This window comes from Littorina saxatilis, linkage group LG2 (genome assembly GCF_037325665.1).
Source record: "Littorina saxatilis isolate snail1 linkage group LG2, US_GU_Lsax_2.0, whole genome shotgun sequence".
Taxonomy (NCBI): domain Eukaryota; kingdom Metazoa; phylum Mollusca; class Gastropoda; order Littorinimorpha; family Littorinidae; genus Littorina; species Littorina saxatilis.
The window spans coordinates 18794994-18815149 of NC_090246.1; the positions used below are offsets into that span (position 1 = coordinate 18794994).

Sequence of the window (20156 nt, forward strand, 5' to 3'; positions counted from 1 at the left end):
AGTGTTTTATGCTCACGATTGTTGCTGGAGCCGCCACAGATGCCGCAGGACTTCTTGCAGTAGGACTTCATGTAGGTGGGGTTCTTTTCGCACTCGTTCCACTCCTTAGCCCATTGCTCGCACTGGCTGTTCGCGTCCTTGCAGTCCTCTGCACACAACACACCAACATCAGGTCAGTTTTAAGGCGGTCTTTAATTGACCCCGAAGTCGACTTCGCGCAGTCTTTTTACCAAGAACTCAGTTCTAAAGCTCCGGGCGGCCCTCTTCGCGAAGCGGCATACTCCGGGTAGTCCACTTCGCCCAAATAATGACAGGATTTTACATGCACACAAATCCGAAACAGATAGATACTGCTGACGTTTCAAATTACAAGGATAAAAAACTAAAACGGCTCTGATAATCTTGCTAGAGATTGAACACAATTAAGGCTTTGTGAGACACATTTTCCTTTCATTACACATCACACACACATATTAGTCTGTCTGTCCACCATAAAGACTATTAAATTGGGTCGATGTATTCGTGAACGTCTTGTTTTGTTAAAATCAAAACATGCCAGTACTTTACCCTTCTTGTTGTTTTTGTAAATCGCATTACAGCCACATAGTTTAAAACAAAAATGGAGTCTACCCCTCAGAACTGTTTTACAGGAAGTGAAATTAAAATAGGTCTTTCGCCCAAGCAAAGTGGCCCAAATTACTAAGAAAGACAGCATCGATAAGAACTGATTAAAACCAGGTATATGATTTTTTCCCCTCCAATTTCACTAATTTATTCAGTGGTGATTCTTGTTCGAAAGTCTGATACCCCATTCTCAAGTTACAGACATTATCGTATAAACATTATCTTAATTTTCGTTTTATTATACTAATTTATTCAGTGGTGATTCTTGTTCGAAAGTCTGATACTCCATTCTCAATTTTCACACAAAGTCATGATCTTATAAACAAGGGCTAAACGCTTCCTTTTCTTTTTATTTCACTAATTCATTCAGTGGTGATTCTTGTTCGAAAGTCTGATACCCCATTCTTAAGTTTCACACATTATCTTATAAACAAGGGCTAAACGCTTCCTTTTCTTTTTCTCTCTCTTTTTGCTTTCGCTCGTATTTCAATATTATTTTTAAAAAAACCACACATAAAAACATCGTGTTAACCTAGCTGGTATCAAACAGCAGCCGCGTAGTACTCTCTATTTGACATTTGTAATAATGATAATAACTGGACATTTTTAAGTGCCTAACCTATGGCTCTAGGCCCTTTGCAAAAGAACATATATACAGAATAGAACAATTAAATGTACAACCTACATAAAACAATTAACCATACGGACAAAAATCACCACATGTACTGTTCACACAATATTCATATATGCTATACACACTGTCTTTATATACACATTTGTCTTGTTGTTCTGAATTTTTGTTGCATTGCTCCATCTGACATTTCACATAAGAAACATTTTTGTTCGGAAAACGTGATACCAAACGTGTTATCAAAAAAGTTACTTACGCACTGGCTTCTGTCCGTTTCCGCCTGGAAAAGAAAACATATGAAGTGTGTGTATGAAAGCAAGAAAATATGTTTTCATCGAACAGTTTGTAGGGTTTACATCTGAGTAAATCAGGTCTTAAAAAGGAGGGGGTCTTGAAATGAATATAACTTTACAAACAAGGCTGTGAACAGAACGTCTAAACAAGTCTTAAAATGGGGATGTGTGCACTCACAGATTCCGTATACCTTGCGACAGTACTTGTTCATGAAAGAGAGAGAGTCTGAAATTGAAGGGTCTTAAAAGGGGGAATCCACTGTATGCACTCACAGATTCCGTATACCTTGCGACAGTACTTGTTCATGAAAGGAGGATAAGGAGGATAAGGATAAGGAGGGAGAGAGAGAGAGTCTGAAATTGAAGGGTCTTAAAAGGGGGAATCCACTGTATGCACTCACAGATTCCGTATACCTTGCGACAGTACTTGTTCATGAAAGAGAGAGAGTCTGAAATTGAAGGGTCTTAAAAGGGGGAATCCACTGTATGCACTCACAGATTCCGCATGCCTTGCGACAGTACTTGTTCATGAAAGAGAGAGAGTCTGAAATTGAAGGGTCTTAAAAGGGGGCATCCACTGTATGCACTCACAGATTCCGCATGCCTTGCGACAGTACTTGTTCATGAAGGCAGGGTTCTCGTCACACTGGTTGCCGTCGGCCCAAACCTGACACTGGGAGTTCTCGTCGATGCAAGGCTTGTTCCCTGCACACAGTACAACAATTGTATATGAACATACCCATTCACCCATTCAATACGAGATAGTTGTAATCGTCTTGAACAACTTTTCTTCTTAAACAATATATAAAAGTTACTTTGATTTTATTTAAATAATTTAAAACGTCCTCTGCTAGCCCCTCCTCGGCCCGACTATACTGATAGTCGCATCAAGAGATAATTCAGTGTCAGTGTGTGTGTGAGAGAGTGAGTGAGTGAGTTGGAGAGAGAGAGAGAGAGGGTGTGTGTGTGTGTGTGTGTGTGTGTGTGTGTGTGTGTGTGTGTGTGTGTGTGTGTGTGTATGTGTGTGTGTTGTGTGAATGTGTACGTGAGTGTTTGCGCCTGCGTCAGCACTGTATAAACTTGAGCGGTCTAAAGTGTGGCATAACAAGGTACATGTACTTGACATGGAAACCAATGTGAGATTACAAGTGTATGCGTGTTTAGGTGGTTTTAGCCATCTGCACTTTTGGCAGACTGACATAGGTCTTTTACGTGCCACTGTGGTGACACGGGGGTGGTACATGGATACCGTCTCTCTGCACGTAAAGTTGACCCGTGTCCGTCCCGGTGTAACACGAGAAAATTACTCCCACGAGATTTTTACTCCGGAGTAAACATTTCGTACGAAATAGTTACTCCCTTTACGAAAAAAGCACTCCCCCATTGCACGAGAAAATTACTCCCCAAGACAGGTGAGTTCCGAGTAAACATTTCGTACACAAATGTTACTCCCCTGACGAATAAATAACGAATAAATTACTTCACCCCAACACGAGCAATTTAACTTCTCATGCCAGGTATATGAAATTTGTACTCCCTTGTCCCCTTGTTAGTCTTGGTGGTGGAAGGGGTGGAGGGAGGGTAGCGCGACATTCGTGTGCGCGAGATCATTTATTAGCATTATCCCTTCGCCCGCATCCCATTTTTGCGTACGAGATTTTTTACTGGAAGTAAAAAAAATGGGGAGTAAAAATTTCGTGGAGGGAGTCATTTTTTCGTGCCTTGGGGAGTTCTTTTCTCGTACGAAAAGTGTACTCGGAGTAAGAATTTCGTACGAAATATTTACCCTGGAGTAAATTTTTCGTGGAGTAAAAATTTCGTGTTACACCGGCCCGGATTCGAACACGCGACCCTAGGATGACAAGTCCAGTGCTCTACCATCTCTCTACCCGGGCTTCCCTTTAAACAGTATGAAAACCGATGTAACACGTCAACGCCTTAGTGTACCTGAGCCCCCAGCATCAGGCTTCCATCCAGGGGGGAGCTGCCCCCCGGCGTCGGGCTCTCTGCCCCCCTGGGAGCAGAGCTGGATGGGAACGCCAGGACACATGCACCGACAGTTTTTGTCGTGGAATCCCTCCCCTGGACAGGTACCGCCACAATGTTCTGCAGGTAGAGAATACACATATTGACACAAACATTTATCCCCCGGAAGCGGTTAATGGCTGCCTAAATGGCGGGTTAAAAACGGTCATACACGTAAAAACCCACTCGTGCAAAAAACACGACTGTACGAGGGAGTTTCAGCCTATGAACGCAGAAGAAGAAGAAGAAGAAAAAAACAAGAAATTCCTCCGATAGGAAAAACACCCCCGTTGGTCAAAGGGAAATAACCATTCTCACTGCTCAGGATTGAGCAATTTAGAGCTTATCTCTAAGCCCTTTTGAACTGTTATGGCTTCTCAAAGGAAGGCCAGTTCATACAAATACACAAAAGCCGCCAGACCACATCACAAACAGAACTGAACAATCCACAGGTGTTGCCCACATAGAGAGAGACACATACACACACACACACACACACACACAAACACAGAGAAGCCGTATATATAGAGAGATAGATGACAGTGTATTTTTCGCGTGGCTATAAATTGATTCGACCTTTGCACTTTTACAGTGAGGATAATTTACGGGTTCAATTTACGTTCTGGACACTGCGGTGACCTTCTAAAAATAGTAACAGAACGCCGGGAATATCCGAAGATACTATAGTGCACCATACGAAGGAAGGGAGGTAAACGCAGAAAACATGGAGAAGATAAGGAAGAGTTATGCCGTAGTTGATCCCCCAAAAAACCAAAATCCACCAATAACTCCCTATAACCGTGTGTTTGACTGGTCCCAATTTTTGTAAGGACCGTCTCAGGAATGTATAGAACCTGTTCACCAAGTTTGGTGACGATCGGTCCGTTCATTCTTGAGATCTACTTGCGAACACAAACAAACACACAAACAAACAAACAAACACACAAACAAACAAACAAACAAACACACAAACAAACAAACAAACAAACAAACAAACACATCCAGTGAAACCTATACACACCCCTATACCGGGGGTGTAATTACAGGTGAGTAGGTTTAACAATAGAAACAATAAGAACTCGACTCACTTCAAAATTGGCCTGTAAACTTCTTCGTCAGCAAAGACATCTATATATATATACGACTAGTGTCTGTCTGTCTGTTCGCGATGCACGGCCAAAGTTCTCGGTGGATCTTTTTCAAATTTGGACACCGTATTCAGCTACACCCCGGACACAACCTTTACTTTACTTTATTTGGTGTTTAACGTCGTTTTCAACCACGGAGGTTATATCGCGACGAGGGAAAGGGGGGAGATGGGATAGGGGAAAGGGGGGAGATGGGATAGGGGAAAGGGGGGAGATGGGATAGAGCCACTTGTTAAGTGTTTCTTGTTCACAAAAGCACTAATCAAAAAAGTGCTCCAGGGGCTTGCAACGTAGTACAATATGTAGAGGTTACATGCCGAGTCTCAGTGATTATCAAAAATAATGGTCGAAGTTAGCGGATCATGAAAAATGCGAGCTTTAGCGAGCTTTTTCATGACCGCGAACTGAGACCATTATTTTTGATAATCACTGAGACGAGGTGTGTAACCTCTTTATTCCTCCTTTCTTCAGTTATTCAAAGAAAAGAGGAGGTTTTTTGCGAAAGTTTGATCGAATCCTATTCACTCAACCAGTCAACCTGCGCAGGCGATCGATTAATGCGTGGTTGTATAGTTCCGTGCAAATCATTCCATTCTGTTAACACTTCTTGTCAGTTTTCCTATTTTGGACTAAAATCAAGTACACAGATATGCTGTTATTCTGCTGTGGCGGCAAAGGCAGATATTGTGTGTTCTGTATATGTTTTGGTATCGGTTAGGATAATGTTCTTTCGTCAAATGGGACTAGCAGACGAACTTTTGCACCCGTGTTCCAACGTTAAAAACTGTATGAAGTTAAGTTTTCTGGGGAAAATAGTGTATGAAACCGCTTTATGTTGTTTAAATTGATGAGATGTGTGCATTTGGTTGCGTGTGATCTGTTTATTAAATGAAATATTGTTGAAAACTGACCGTCGGATTGCAGTCTGTTGTCGAAGAAACTGAGTGAAAAGAAGGGGAACTACTCTTGTCGCTGGACAAAGTATGAGTTACTTGCCTTGGGAAATTGCTGATGAACGTCTGATCTAGATTCAGAAAACAACCGAACTCATGGATTTTATATGGAGATTCATGTGTTCAGGCCTGTAGTTGTTAATTTAAATGCGGTATGTTTGTATTGTTTGCTCCAGAGATGTATACTTCGTACATTAGAGCGTTCGGAACTTTTCAGTCGCAAAAAGTAGTACCGAAACAGAACATCTTCTCAACCCATTGCACTATCGAGGATTCAGGCTGTTGCTGGGTCGTTATTTGTTTGGTTGCTGGGTCATTATCGAAAAATAACTACCCCTACAAGTTTACAGAGGTAAAGAAGCAGAGGGGGGAATAAATGACCTTACTGGGAGAATGTAAGTTTCCAGCACAAAGGACTAATCATTTCTTACATACTGCTTGACTAAAATCTTTACAAACATTGACTATATTCTATACAAGAACCACTTAACAAGGGTAATAAGTGAAGAATTTTATGGGTGAGAAAAGGAAAGTAAATGGACTTTGGGGAGGCAGAAATAAAGAAACAAGAAAAAAGATCCTAATTAGGTTCACGGCATCGATAGTGATGCGACCTTCTCTCAGAAGTTAGTGGAGAAGGCTCCCCCATCCACCACCCGGGGGACGCGCCTCTACGCCAATTAGGGGGCGCGAGGGGACACAACCTCATCGATGAGATATTTCAACACGTGTGTTACAGTACTACCTGGTTGGCCAGTACTCTCTGGTCAAATGGGTCAAAATAGCCATTTCTGCACTTTCGCTGCTTGTGGAAGACACTTCAAATACTCCTATGATACGAGTGATAAATATCAAGCCTACTGACAAACTGCCACATTTTCGCGTTTCGTTACATTTTCATTTTTATATAAGTTTCTCAAGCAATGGGAACTCCGCGCGCTATTTTCCATCTGTGCCCTGCTTGTAGCGTTTTGTGGCGAAAGAGGACTTGCGGCAGACAAAGAGGACTTACATTTTTACACCCCCGGTATAGGGGTGTGTATGAGGTTTCACTCGATGTGTTTGTGTGTTTGTGGCGGTGTTTGTGTTCGCAAGTAGATCTCAAGAATGAACGGACCGATCGTCACCAAACTTGGTGAACAGGTTCTATACATTCCTGAGACGGTCCTTACAAAAAATGGGACCAGTCAAACACACGGTTAGGGAGTTATTGGTGGATTGATTCTACAAGGACTATATTACTGGTCAAAGGGAAATAACCTTCTCAGTTGGTGGCAGTGAGAATGGGTGCAGTGAGAATGGTTATTTCCCTTTGATTTATTTACGTCAGTATGATTTGTCAGCAGTCAATGAGTTTGATGTGTGTGATGACTCGGACTGGAAGATGAGGCAAGATTCTCTCCTTGTTCCGATCGAAGTCGAATTGAGATACATCACTCAGTGACTTGATACATATTAGTGTGATGGCGTGTGTGTGGTTGGCGGGTGTCAGGTAGTTCTTCACTACCTCCACTCAGTCTCTCGGGAGTGTGGGGCGATGAACTCTAATTTGCTAGCCTGGCGTGGTTTTGGACAGTTGTACTCAGGAACCACTTACAGGAATTACTGGCTTTGAAGATATAAACGTTCTTGGCTGCTCAGTGTAGTAAAGCCTTGGTTCGTGGTCTCGTTGAGTTTTGGTGATAGACTTGCGGTTTCGTTTTAACGAGGGGAAAAATAGCTCTGTGTAAGACTATGTACAGCTATGTGTGTGTGCGTGCGAGTGAGTGCGTGTGTGTGTGTGTGTGTGTGTGTCCGTGTGTGCATGGTGCGTGTGTGAGTGTGTGTGCATCATGTGTGTGTGTCAGTGTGAGTGAGTGTGTATGTGTGCGCGCACGCGTGTGTCTATACTGCCTTCTAGTTCAGAGCTTTAGTGTAATAAACATTATCGAGCCCTTTGAGATTTACTGCAGATGCCTTGTAAAGGGCAGCGATTGAGGGGGGAAAATCTGCTCAGTGTTTGTGAACCGCTCTACGTTTTGACTCGTGTTTTACAGTGCAATAATTACCCCTTCCCTGGAGGGCTTATCGCTACAGGGGAGCAGGTACGCACGTTCTTGAGCGCAGGAATCAACCCTTTGGCGTTCTGTGGTGTCTCGGTGGGCAGCGAAGTGAATAATAGTTTACACTGTTCTGTCATGTTGCGCTTCCTACCTCGACGTACCCTTTCGCAATGGACCCTGTGTTTACATTCTGACTTCTGACTTCTGACTTCTGACTTTTGACTTTTGACTTCTGACTTCGGGGGTGTTTTTCCTACCTCGGAGGAATTTCTTGTTTTATATGTTTTTATAGAATCATTGCTTGAGCATCTCGCGACGGCTACAATGTTAGACCTGTGTACGGGACGCTTTAAAACTGCTCGCAAAGGCAAAAGAAGTTTTGTTCAGGGAGAAGTCCTTACTTGTTCACTGCTATCCAGATAGTACTGGTTTGCCAGGTAGTACTGTAACACACGTGCTCTCAGTGCGCAGCGCTGTGCGCGCTGAACCGATTTTTTTTGTTTTTTTGTCTTTGTCGGGATCCACTACCAGTAACTCTTCCTTATCTTCTCCAGTGTTTTCAGCCGCGATTATCTCCCTTCCTCCGTGTGGCGTCAATCCATATTCCCGTTACTATGTTACTATTTTTAGAAGGTCACTGCACGTTACTATTTTTAGAAGGTCTCCAGTGTTTTACGCGTTTATCTCCTTTCCTTCGTGCGCCGGCGAAGCCGGCGTACACCCGGCAAAGCCGGGTCCCAGACGCAGCCTGGTATTCGGCTTTACTTCTTCCCGGCGAAGCCGGTACCCGGCGAAGCGGGTAATCATCTAGTATATATAATATATACGGATAGAAAAGAGAGAGAGTGAGAAAAAAAGAAAAAAACAACAGAAGAGGTTAGACAAGAAATTATCGTGAGAGAATGCAGAAGTAGGAATGAACAAACAGAAGTAAGGGGCTTCTGACACACTAAATATGTTTAACAGTCTCTACGCAAAGTCGACTTTGGGCTCAAATATGGACAGCCTTAAAGGAAGGACTGAAACTTACTGCCACACTTGTACATGGCGTTAATGATCTTGATGTCGCGGAAGCTGAGCTCCTCCCTGTTGCCGATGACGTTGAGGAAGCGAGAGTCCTTGGGGATGATAGTGTACTCGTCATCTGGAGAGAACGCCTGTAAAAAGACATCAGTTACAAACATGTGCATTGACGTTAAGAGAGTCCTTGTGGATGATTGTGTACTCGTTTTCGGGAGAGAACGCCTGTAAAAAAAAAACATCAGTTACATGTGCACTGACATAACGAGAGTCCCTGGGAATGATGGTCCACTCGTCATCCGGGGAAAAAAGAACATCAGTTATAGACAAATGAAGGAAAATAGATAGACATACAAACAGACTCACAAAAACCAGTCACGCACGGACACTCTATGAGACACACAACCAGGTAGCCAGGCATCAAGCCAGGCATACAAACGGAGGGGTAGACGTCCATCCCCCCTCCCCCTACACACAAACACACAAACACAGGCACACACACACACACCCACACACACACACATATACACATACACACAATCACACACACACATACACATACATATACGCATACACACACACACACACACACACACACATACCCCCCCCCCCCCCACACACACTAACCGTAGCTCCGTAGTGCATGATACTCTTGTAGTCGTAGGGGACACCGTAACCACTGATTACGTCATCGGTCAAAAGCTCGAAGTTACGTCTCGTCATCTCCGGGATGTTGTCCCAGTTGATGGTGACGTATTGGTCTCGGTCGTGACGTGACTGCTCGTGATACAGACCCAACACGTGACCCACTTCATGCGTGATCACACCCTCCATCTGCAACGGGTGTAAACATATTTAAATGAATTTTAATCAGCGAGCTGATTGCTTCGCGCACTGTCCTGTGTCAGGAGTCTGGACTTGCGTTCGTCATCATATTTGATTTATTAGTCTTCATAGATACCCAGTCGTCAAAGCAGATTAAGATTCACTAAACACTAATTCTAAGACCTTCCTCGTGTGTAATGTCATCTATTCAACACCCAAAACGAACTTTCGTAGTTCTCGGCTCAATTTCAAATCTGTATTTTTAGGAATAGAGCATGAAATACTGTACTCAGGAGCGAAAGGTACGACGAACATTATGACTGGCACAAAAAGGCGTCACAATGAAACTTGAAAACATTCAATCAGATTACTCACCCCTCGACAATCTTCTGTGAGGTAGAGATTCTGTGGACCGGCGCTATCCATCCCGACAAATGACTTGCAGCTTAGTAGACAGAAACACATACTTCAATTATGACAGACAATTAGTATAAGCTTAGCTTGTTGTGTGGTAACAAAATGTAATGTTCATATCGTATCATACATGTCACCCTGTATTTCCGGAATACATTTTGTTTAAACCAATTATGACAGAAAGATAGAAAGAAAGAAAGTGTTTATCTGTGAGTGTGTGGGCGTTCCTCTGTGAGTGTGTGAGTGTGAGGGCGTTCCTCTGTGAGTGTGTGAGTGTGTGGGCGTTCCGCTGTGAGTGTGTGGGAGTTCCTCTGTGAGTGTGTGTATGTGGGCGTTCTTCTGCGAGTGTGTGTGTGTGGGCGTTTGTCTGTAAGTGTGTTTGTCGGCGTTCCTCTATGAGTATATATGTGTAAGCGTTTCTCTGTGAGTGTCCGTGTGTTGGTGGTTTCTCTGTGTTTATGCCTGTGCTCATGCTTGTACATGACTCACGAAGAGCTGACCGCAAAGGTGAGCTTGTTCCTGTCACGGCTTGTGGCCGGCTTGAACTGGACGCACGTGTGTTCCTCCCAGTTACTCATGGCGCTTTTCACAGTGGTGATTTCGTTTGGCTCTGTCATGAAACAACAACAGAAAAACAACAACATCAAAAACTTAAGCCTAACTTACAGACAGATTTAGTCTCTTAATAAAGAGCACTTTACAGATGTTGAGAATTGGTCTGAGTCTTGGAAGTTATTTGTCTTGAATGGGAATGAGAAAATGAATGTGAAGAAGAATAAACAGACATGGGCATTTTCACATTTTGCACAGACCGACCGACCGACCGCCTCTCGTATTCTCCATTCCATATCGACCCCAATTACTGTTCGTTTTACTATGAGTGAAAGAACACACAAGCACACGAGTGTACGTGGGAGTTTCAGCCCATGAACGCAGAAGAAGAAGAAGAAGAACTATGAGTGGCACTTTAGAATGAACCTGTCAATGGTCGTAGGTCTAATGCCATGATATTGTAATGCCATTATAACAGTTTTACAAAACATGTTTCACTGTTGTGTGTCTTACGGCTTCATACCGTAGTACTTGGAGAACTCGTATGGAACGACGGCGTTTGGCCACAGGTCGGCCACCAGAGATCCCTTCCTTTTACCGCGGCCTCCTGCTGCTGTAGTAGTTTGGTTTCTGAACAAAAAGCACACAAAACACAGGTAGTTTAGGCAAAAGACGATTTTGAGAAATAACTCTGTCGTTGTTGAATGGGTTATGTCCCCCGAATTTGGCATATGCTGCCTGAAATGCAGGTTGGGGGTGGGAGGGTAAGGGAGGGTGGCATGAGTACTGTAGGGGATCGTTCATCTCAGCAAGACACACGACTTGCGCGTCGAGACACACGACTTTGTTGTAGCGCATCGAGACACAACGACTTGTTTTTTTGTGTGCAGCAAAACACACGACTTCTACTTTTGCGCAGCGATACACACCACCTCATCTTTTGCTCAGCGATACACACAACTTTTTCTTTTGCGCAGCGATACACACCACCTCATCTTTTGCTCAGCGATACACACAACTTTTTCTTTTGCGCAGCGAGACTATCAACTTCTTCTTTCGCGCAGCGAGACTGTCAACTTCTTATTTCGCGCAAATGTTGCGTAGGCAACCGTTATTTTTGAACGATCCAAATGCACACTGTAAACATGCGTAAAGGCAAACAGCTAAGTGCATATGTAACACTAGCACAAAACACAACGTTGGGGGTTTCATGGTCGCATTTCATTGGCAGCCACATGGAGACCTATTTTACTGACCAATACAGATTATAAGTTATTAGCGAAATATGTAGCTCTTCGGCTCTCTGGTGTTGTAGGGAGTGTTGTGAATGAGGATCAAGTTGGGTATATAAAAGGTAGACGTGTCTCAACCTTATTGCGATTAGATGATGATGTTTTAGAACATGCAGATTTACATAATAAGCCTGGACTGATTGTGTCAATTGACTTTTTTTCATGCATTTGATTGCATTTCCAAAGAGTTTATGTTGAAGATGTTTGAAAAATTTGGGTTTGGAACTGATTTTGTGAAATGGGTTGATGTTTTGATGAAAAACGCAAGAAGTTGTGTAAATTATTGTGGTTGGTTATCTGAATTTTTTAATATTGATTCCGGAATAAGGCAAGGTTGTCCTTTTTCCGCACTAGCCTTCGTATTAGCAGTTGAATTGTTAGCAATCAAAATTCGAGAGGCCAAAAATATAAAGGGTATGAAATGCAATACCAAACCCCGGCCTTCGTCGAAGATTGCTTGGCCAAAATTTCAATCAATTTGATTAAAAAATGAGGGTGTGACAGTGCCGCCTCAACTTTTACAAAAAGCCGGATATGACGTCATCAAAGACATTTATCGAAAAAAAGAAAAAACTTCCGGGGATATCATTCCTAGGAACTCTCATGTCAAATTTCATAAAGATCGGTCCAGTAGTTTAGTCTGAATCGCTATACACACACACACACACGCACACACACACACACACACACACACACACACACACACACACACACACATACACCACGACCCTCGTCTCGATTCCCCCCTCTACGTTAAAACATTTAGTCAAAACTTGACTAAATGTAAAAAATGGGGAGTAAAAATTTCGTGGAGGGAGTAATAAATGTAAAAAGAAAGGAAGAAGAACATTCTCAGTGGGATAGTCAATGTTAAGAAATATGAAGGGGTAACAAAATTGGGTTTTGTCAACCAAGAATCAGTCTCCCTGAAAAAAAAAAAGAAAAAAAAAATGAAAAAAACTTCTTCTTTCGCGCAGCGAGACTGTCAACTTCTTATTTCGCGCAGCGAGATATACGAATTCTTAAGGTGCGAAGCGAGATATACGAGTTATTCTTTCGCGCAGCGAGAGAAAGAACTAACTCCGCGCAAGGAGACACACGACTTAATTTGCGCAAATGCTTTTATGCCAACAAGTTCGTCTTCCCAAGAATATCATATTGAACTCAAGGAAAGGAAGGGCACGTAAAACTTAGTTGAAACAGTAGAGTTGTTATAATCTGTGCGTCACAATGTGGTAAGCAGTTCACTGACCTGTCTTGAAGCCTCTTCCATTGACTCTTGGTGAAAAGAAGGTCAAGGTCGAAGCTGTAAACACCGGAAGCTTCGTCAAATTGAAACTCCATTACGTTTGCTGAAGAAAAAAAATGCGAAGAGAAATATGTCTCGGTTATTTTCTACTTGGCCTTTGTTAATATTACACGTACGCACAGACAAAACATGCACGCACACAGGCACACAGGCAGGCAATCAGATAGACACAGCTGACAATCAGATAGACACAGCCAACCAGCCAGCCAGCCAGCTGCCTGCCAGACGCACGCACATACGCACGCAAGCACGCACGCAAGCACGCACTAATGCATGCACGCAGGCACGCACGCAAGTAGGCCTATGCACGCAGGCACGCAGGCAGGCACGCAGGCAGGCAGGCACGCAGGCAGGCACGCACACACACACACACACACACACACACACACACACACACACACACACACACACAAACACACATACCTCGTAAGCTAAAAAGAAAACTGGTTTTCAAAACAGTCGTTTTGTACTGCTGAGATTATAATTACACATTTACTTTGAAGAAGTCACAGACAGTGACATTTATTAAGCCCCTGTATACACTCATCCTTCATGTAAGTGAACTCACGAGCATGGTTTCCTTGTAGCAGTAGTTTGTCTATGGACAGGCATATGGCTTTCTGAAAAGGGGAAAAAATAAACACGAAACTGTGTTTGGAGCGGTTTATTTCTCACATCAAAGTTTTGACATCACGCTGCACATCATGGCTTTGTGACGCTGCCATTATGAACAGACAGACAGACAGACAGACAGCCAGGCAAACTGGCAAGCAGGCAAACAAGCAGACAGACAGACAGACAGACAGACAGACAGACAGACAGACAGACAGACAGACAGACAGACAGACAGACAGACAGATAGACGACTCAAGCTTCTTCAAAGACAAACAGGTTGCATTGTATCATGACAGTAAAAAAAAGGTTGTCTTCCACAAAAACAATTAAAGCCTTTTGTTTGACTAGCTATAAAGCAAAATAGCACCAGCACCACTACCACCAGCACCACCACTTATACAGAAGCAACAGCAGCGACAGCACCACCAATACAACCACCAGTATGTTTCCTAAAAACAGACACACAACTTGTTGTTTATTCCGTTCGGAAGCCTCACCTTGACACGTTCCGACACGCTTGGATCTGTGCAAATGTCAGGTGTGCTGCCCCCACTGACCAAGCACTTAGCACAGACAAATGGCAAGCATGTAAACAATGCAAAATAAAAATAAACCACAAAAAGCAAGCCTTTCTCTCCTTTAATGTTCGTTTAAAATGCATATTCAGCAAAACCCAGAAGCAGCAAACCATAGATGGGTCATTCCATAAAGCTGTATACCAAAAGTGTGACATGCATCGTGAATGAAACTCTCTGAATAGGTTGTTTTTATGGGTTATGTGACAGATATAGACATATGCCACGGTGCCATGCAAAACAAAAGATAAGTTTATGCTTTTTGGATACGAGGGGTGGTCGGAAAGGTGTGTAACATCACACATGTTTAGCGTAAAATGTTGTCCAAACACACAAGACAGATTACAAAAAGCCATAGTATAATGGTAACGAGTGTTATTTGCTTCCCATTCAGAGCTCATTTTGAACAAAATGCAGTCGGGGGAAGCGAATTGAAATAGATATTTGGTAACTAAAACGTATTTGTTTGGTTGCGTCAACCAACAAACAAACAGTATCAATAACAAAACATCGAGTCGACATGCAGCTAGAAAATGAACATTGAAAGTCCAGAATCAGTTATCACAGAGACAAGTATTGCTAGGTTAGCACATTTTCGCGCAGCGTCGCAGCTGACGTCAGCATTATGTTGTGACGATTCGATTGGTCCATGACGTGGCGTCATCAACCGGCTTATGAGTGGCTGTGTTATGAATGGAATTCTTTTGGTTTTAGTGACGTCGTCATTGAATAGACTCGAAATTCGGTCAGATTTAGGTGCGTTGTTTTTAACACACGGCAGATCAAGAGCCTTAACGATTTTGATTATTAATGATTTGCTGTGTCTTCGAGTTACGTCGGACACACAGTGTTCTTCTCTTAAACACGTTGGTATTGTTTTGTGTTATATCTGAATCATGGAATAACTCAGATACAGAACAATACACAAACTATCCACACAATAGACACGAAACTGTTTACCTCAAAAACGTTATTTTTCTGCCAAATCGCCTCATTTTTGCGACCATATTTTTGTGATCATGCTTCGAAAAATTCAATGTACTTTACAGGTTTTCACAGCTTACGTGTCCGAAACAATGTACTGCTGATTTCAAAGCTACATGGCACAGATTATAAACACGATGCGGGGGCAACTTTTTAGATCTAGTTGACCACTTGCGCCTTCTTGTTATATTTGATTGATAATTCAGTCTTTTTCTTAGTGGTCCTGTGGGAAACATTATTCTTGCTTTACCATAAATCTAAGTGTCATGGGCGAGAAAAATCGCACAATTTCTAACTTTAAGAAGTTGGGGAGGGTAAATGCTGTAAGCTAGTGAAATCCGATGCTAAATTTGTCTGCTTGGTTCGCCCAGTCAAGTCGTCCGGATAATAAGCTTAGTATATCACCAGGCAGTTTGAAGGGACTGCTCTTTTTTGTTGTTGCTTAATGCCCACTAACAAGGAAATCAGCTTCACAGACAAGGGATTTTTTTCTCTCTATTTCGCAATCTGATATTCTTCGATTTATCGTTTTTCGAAAGAAAAAACCTAGTCAATCGCGTGTATTCAAATTTTGATGAAAACTCAACGTTTTTTTTTACCTTAACTATTACAACTGGAACAGGACTAGACTACACAGAATAGCCTAAGACTTGACAAAGAGACCCCGAGCACGTATATCACGAAATAAAACATTAAAATGTCGAACTTTTTAAAAATATTAACTTTAAAGAGCGAAGAGTCGCGAAAGGTTGCCCACGTAACATTCGTCCCTCGTTGGTAACGACTCTTAAAACGCTCCACGCCTGCTCCGTTCAAAAAGTTAATGGTATTTTTTTTTATGGAAAAACCTTTCAGCGATGTTGAAGAACATTGCATGCAAAAGAAACACCAAGTTTGATGCGTTGCTAAGTGACAAATATCATTTTTAACGATCCAGCGTAACCAGAAAAAAATATAAACGACTAGATGAATACCCGCTTCGCCGGGTACGGCTGCGCCGGGGACCCGGCTATGCCGGGTGTACAGCCGGCGCACCGCACGGAGGAAGGGAGACAAACGCGGCTGAAAACACTGGAGAAGACAAGGAAGAGTTACTGGGAATGGATCCAGAGAAAACCCAAAATCGGTTCAGCGCTGCGCGCTGAGAGCACGTGTTGAAATATCTCATCGATGAGGTTGTGTCCGGGGTGTAGCTGAATACGGTCTCCAAATTTGAAAAAGATCCACCGAGAACTTTGGCCGTGCATCGCGGACACACACACACACACACACACTCACACACACACACACACACACACACACACACACACACACACACACACACACACACACAGACAGACAGACACAAGTCGTATATATATATATATATAGAAGCTTAGAGGCGACACGCGAAAGGCAAAATCACATTCAAATCGGATCAAATTGACACGGCGCACATTCTAACACGTTCACTACACATCAGTAATACCTGATAATACACACAGTCGCATATTCGTGCGTACAGAAGTTATAGACACGTTCACGTAGTACGCGGTTGGTTTTATAAACCAAATGTTGCGTAGGCAACCGTTATTTTTGAACGATCCAAATGCACACTGTAAACATGCGTAAAGGCAAACAGCTAAGTGCATATGTAACACTAGCACAAAACACAACGTTGGGGGTTTCATGGTCTCATTTCATTGGCAGCCACACGGATACTTAAAAACAAGATGTAAGCAATGTCACAATTAAAACGCCATTTTGACGTAATTTTCTGTGTTTGCTTTCATTCAAAACATTAACCAACCTAACGATCTTCTTGATTTTATTATCGTTATCTCTTTGGTCAATTTGCAGTCTGTTGATATCCTGATATCATTCGAGAAGCAAGAGAAACATTCCGAAATCTAACTCTAAAGTCATGACCCTCTCGTGGTACACAGCTTTGTAGAACGACCCAGATACAAAGATTGTAAAAAAACCGATGAATGAACAAAAGAAAAGAGAGAAACAAACAAACAAACAAACAAACAAACAAACAAAACAAACAAACAAACAAACAAACAAACAAACAAACAAACAAACAAACAAACAAACTAACGAACAAACAGACAAACAAACGGAGAAAGAAAAAAACACACACCCTAAAACGAAGAACCGACCAAACCAACAAAACAACATACACAAAACCAACAAACCAACAAAGAAACAAACAAAAACAACCAACCAACCAACAAACAAACAAAACCACACAAACAAACATACAACGAAAAAAGAAAGCGCAGTCAACTTTGTTGAAATACACATCAGCTCACGAAAACATTGGTTTGTTGCTTTTTCTAAACGAATCCGATTTTGCCTTTACAAATGATTGAATGATTAGGTTGTGATTCATCGTGGGACTTCTGAAATAGTTTCCATGCGATCCAACAGAAAATCATACAAAGCAAGCAATATGTGTAATTGTATTTGCCTATTAGACAAGCCGTAACATAGTCGAAGCAGTACACATAGGTAAAAGCTTGAGTTTTACGCGCATTTACCTGGATACAGAAGAAAGCCAGTACTCCAGAGAGCAGACGATGTTCGTTGAACGTGGCGGGAATCATTGTGATGTCGAGGCGAAGGAGATGTGGTCTTTGTCGTTGTCGTCGTCGTCGTCGTCGTCACACAATCATCTGGGTGTGATAAGTGTCCAAGGTATACAGTTATGATGGAACGAAATCAACATAATTTGACTAAGTTATGCATATGTGACCCTCCACCACGAAATGAGTCGCATGTCACCTCGCTCGGTTCTGCGCATCCGGGGAGTGTCTGGTAACAGTGTGAGGGTCACCTTAGTCACAGGCTTATAACTCAAACAGTTTTTGCTCTTTTCTAACACGGTTTTCACCACTGGATAGAGCATAAAAACTCTGTGGGAAAATGTAAAATTATGAAAATCATGCAAAGATGACATGCGACTCATTCCGTGGTGGAGGGTCACATATCAGCCACCCACTGAATCCTAAAGCAGCTCTCCTTTACATCCTCTCCTCATATTTTCAGATAGATAATTCAATAAAAACAAACAAACAAACAAACAAACAAAGAAACTAATAAATCCGAATCTTTACAAAATAAACGCAAGTAAAACGAAGTATTAAACAAATCACCGGTCAGTCACCTAAGCAAACGCAATGCAAAAATGGCCCCGAACATCATGGATAAGTACATGATCGAACCAGGTAGATAGTAAGTTCAATATGTTTATAATATGCTCATAAAATCAACAAAACTGAGGTACAACAACAAGCACCAAAGTAACAAAGAACAAGGGCTTTGACAAAATAGTACAAACACACTTAAAATACCCATAAAACATACCTTTTTTTCGCATTACATGAAAATCCAAATAAAATGTATCTCAAAAAGCAAATACCGTTTTGCTAAACACACCTCTGTCAGTAACACTCGACTCCCGCAGGTGTAGAACGGTGAGGAATCAATTCTACCTGTCCGTCACATGACGAAGGTGGGTATCACGGTCAAAATCAGAGGAGTCAACAGACGACATGTCAATCATGATATCTGACACATATCTCATTAGTGTGATGAAATCTCTGAAATCTCTCCGCTACTTTTCGTTTTGTGACACCAGAGCGGAGGCCGAGTAGCCTACATCGTATAGTGGGGTGCAGCTCTTAGGATTCAGTGAACTGTGAATAAGTATATTGCCCGAAATGCGTTGAATTTGATCCTTACTTATCTCCCACTCATTTTCAGGTGAAAGACTTTGAAGATGGATTAATGAGAAAGTATACATTTCGCAACTTTAGGTTGTGAATTTTCAGAACGGAGTTTATTGACCTGGCACGTTCGTTACAATGAAGAACAATGACCGAAATGTAAATTGTTAGTGCGTTTCCATGGGTCACATGACGAAACTGAAACCAACCATTGGTCAAACATGCACTCTATATGAATTGATTTTTGGGCACCATGGGACTACGTTGACCAACAAGGACTGATTTTAGGTGTGAGAGAGAAAATGTAAGTTTTACGCCCTCACGGCAAAGCCATTAGGGGCATGTTACACGGGAAAACCCGGCTTTATATAAAAATAAAAAATAAAAATGTAGGGGGGGGGGGGGGATGTAGACAGCTGGCTGCCGGCTGCTAGAGGAGACCTGAAATGGGCAAGGGACCGGGTTGGGTCGTCTTGGGTCAGTGCTGAAATGGTTACTTTATTGGCTGTTGGCCGAACGGACACCCGGGCTTCATATTTTTGCATGCATGTATTCGTGTTTCCAAGGCTTGAGGCTTTCGCTGTGACCCTGGGATCTTTATCGTGCGCATGCGTGCACACGGGGGTGTTCGGACACCGAGGAGAGTCTGCACAAAGTTGACTCTGGGACACACATCCCGCGCCGAACTTGGGGGTTGAACCCACGCTGATAGTAACAACCGTCAGACCGGGACCCTTTTTATTTGTTTACTCTAAACGAGGACAAACTAACATTTTGAATTTTAGTACGACACTTTATTTTTTATTCTTAACAATAATGCACTTTACGCCTTGATCTGACATGATTCCTCTTTTTTTCGACATTGTGACAGATGAACGTGGATATTGGAGCCACATCTAACGATAGCTAATACTTTAGTATTCTTGGAACATATTTTTGGGAATTTTACTCAAAGATTTGATTGATTTCAGGTCACTCTGCCAAATTGTTGTTCTTGGCAAAGACCATATAAAAACCAACTTCTATTATAATTTTGCAGCTTTAATTTTTTTTTATTGGAGGGGGGGCACTAGTAATAATCATGACCTTCTCTGAAGGTTTTCTTGCACATCATTGACACAGACAGTTGAACAGGCAGCTA

At 42.3% G+C, this 20156-nt stretch overlaps 1 protein-coding gene across 4 annotated transcripts in view; it reads right to left on the reverse strand.

The window, feature by feature from the left end:
* LOC138958408 (zinc metalloproteinase nas-13-like) overlaps positions 1–18838 on the reverse strand; it is a 30667-nt gene extending 11829 nt beyond the window's left edge. Inside the window, exons 1-13 of one of the 4 annotated variants that reach the window (XM_070329548.1) lie at positions 18726–18838; positions 17828–17962; positions 13697–13748; positions 13072–13171; positions 11051–11157; positions 10465–10585; positions 9937–10006; positions 9364–9570; positions 8747–8873; positions 3496–3654; positions 2140–2253; positions 1512–1535; positions 17–148 (exon numbers count right to left, since the gene is read on the reverse strand). In XM_070329548.1, the coding sequence (XP_070185649.1) occupies positions 17–148; positions 1512–1535; positions 2140–2253; positions 3496–3654; positions 8747–8873; positions 9364–9570; positions 9937–10006; positions 10465–10585; positions 11051–11157; positions 13072–13171; positions 13697–13748; positions 17828–17893 (1279 nt within the window). In that variant the 5' untranslated portion in view covers positions 17894–17962; positions 18726–18838. Of the gene's footprint in view, positions 1–16; positions 149–1511; positions 1536–2139; positions 2254–3495; positions 3655–8746; positions 8874–9363; positions 9571–9936; positions 10007–10464; positions 10586–11050; positions 11158–13071; positions 13172–13696; positions 13749–17827; positions 17963–18653 lie in introns of all 4 variants that reach the window. The other 3 variants (XM_070329546.1, XM_070329549.1, XM_070329550.1) reach the window with 3 other exon arrangements.
* Between the last annotated feature and the right edge of the window lie 1318 nt (positions 18839–20156).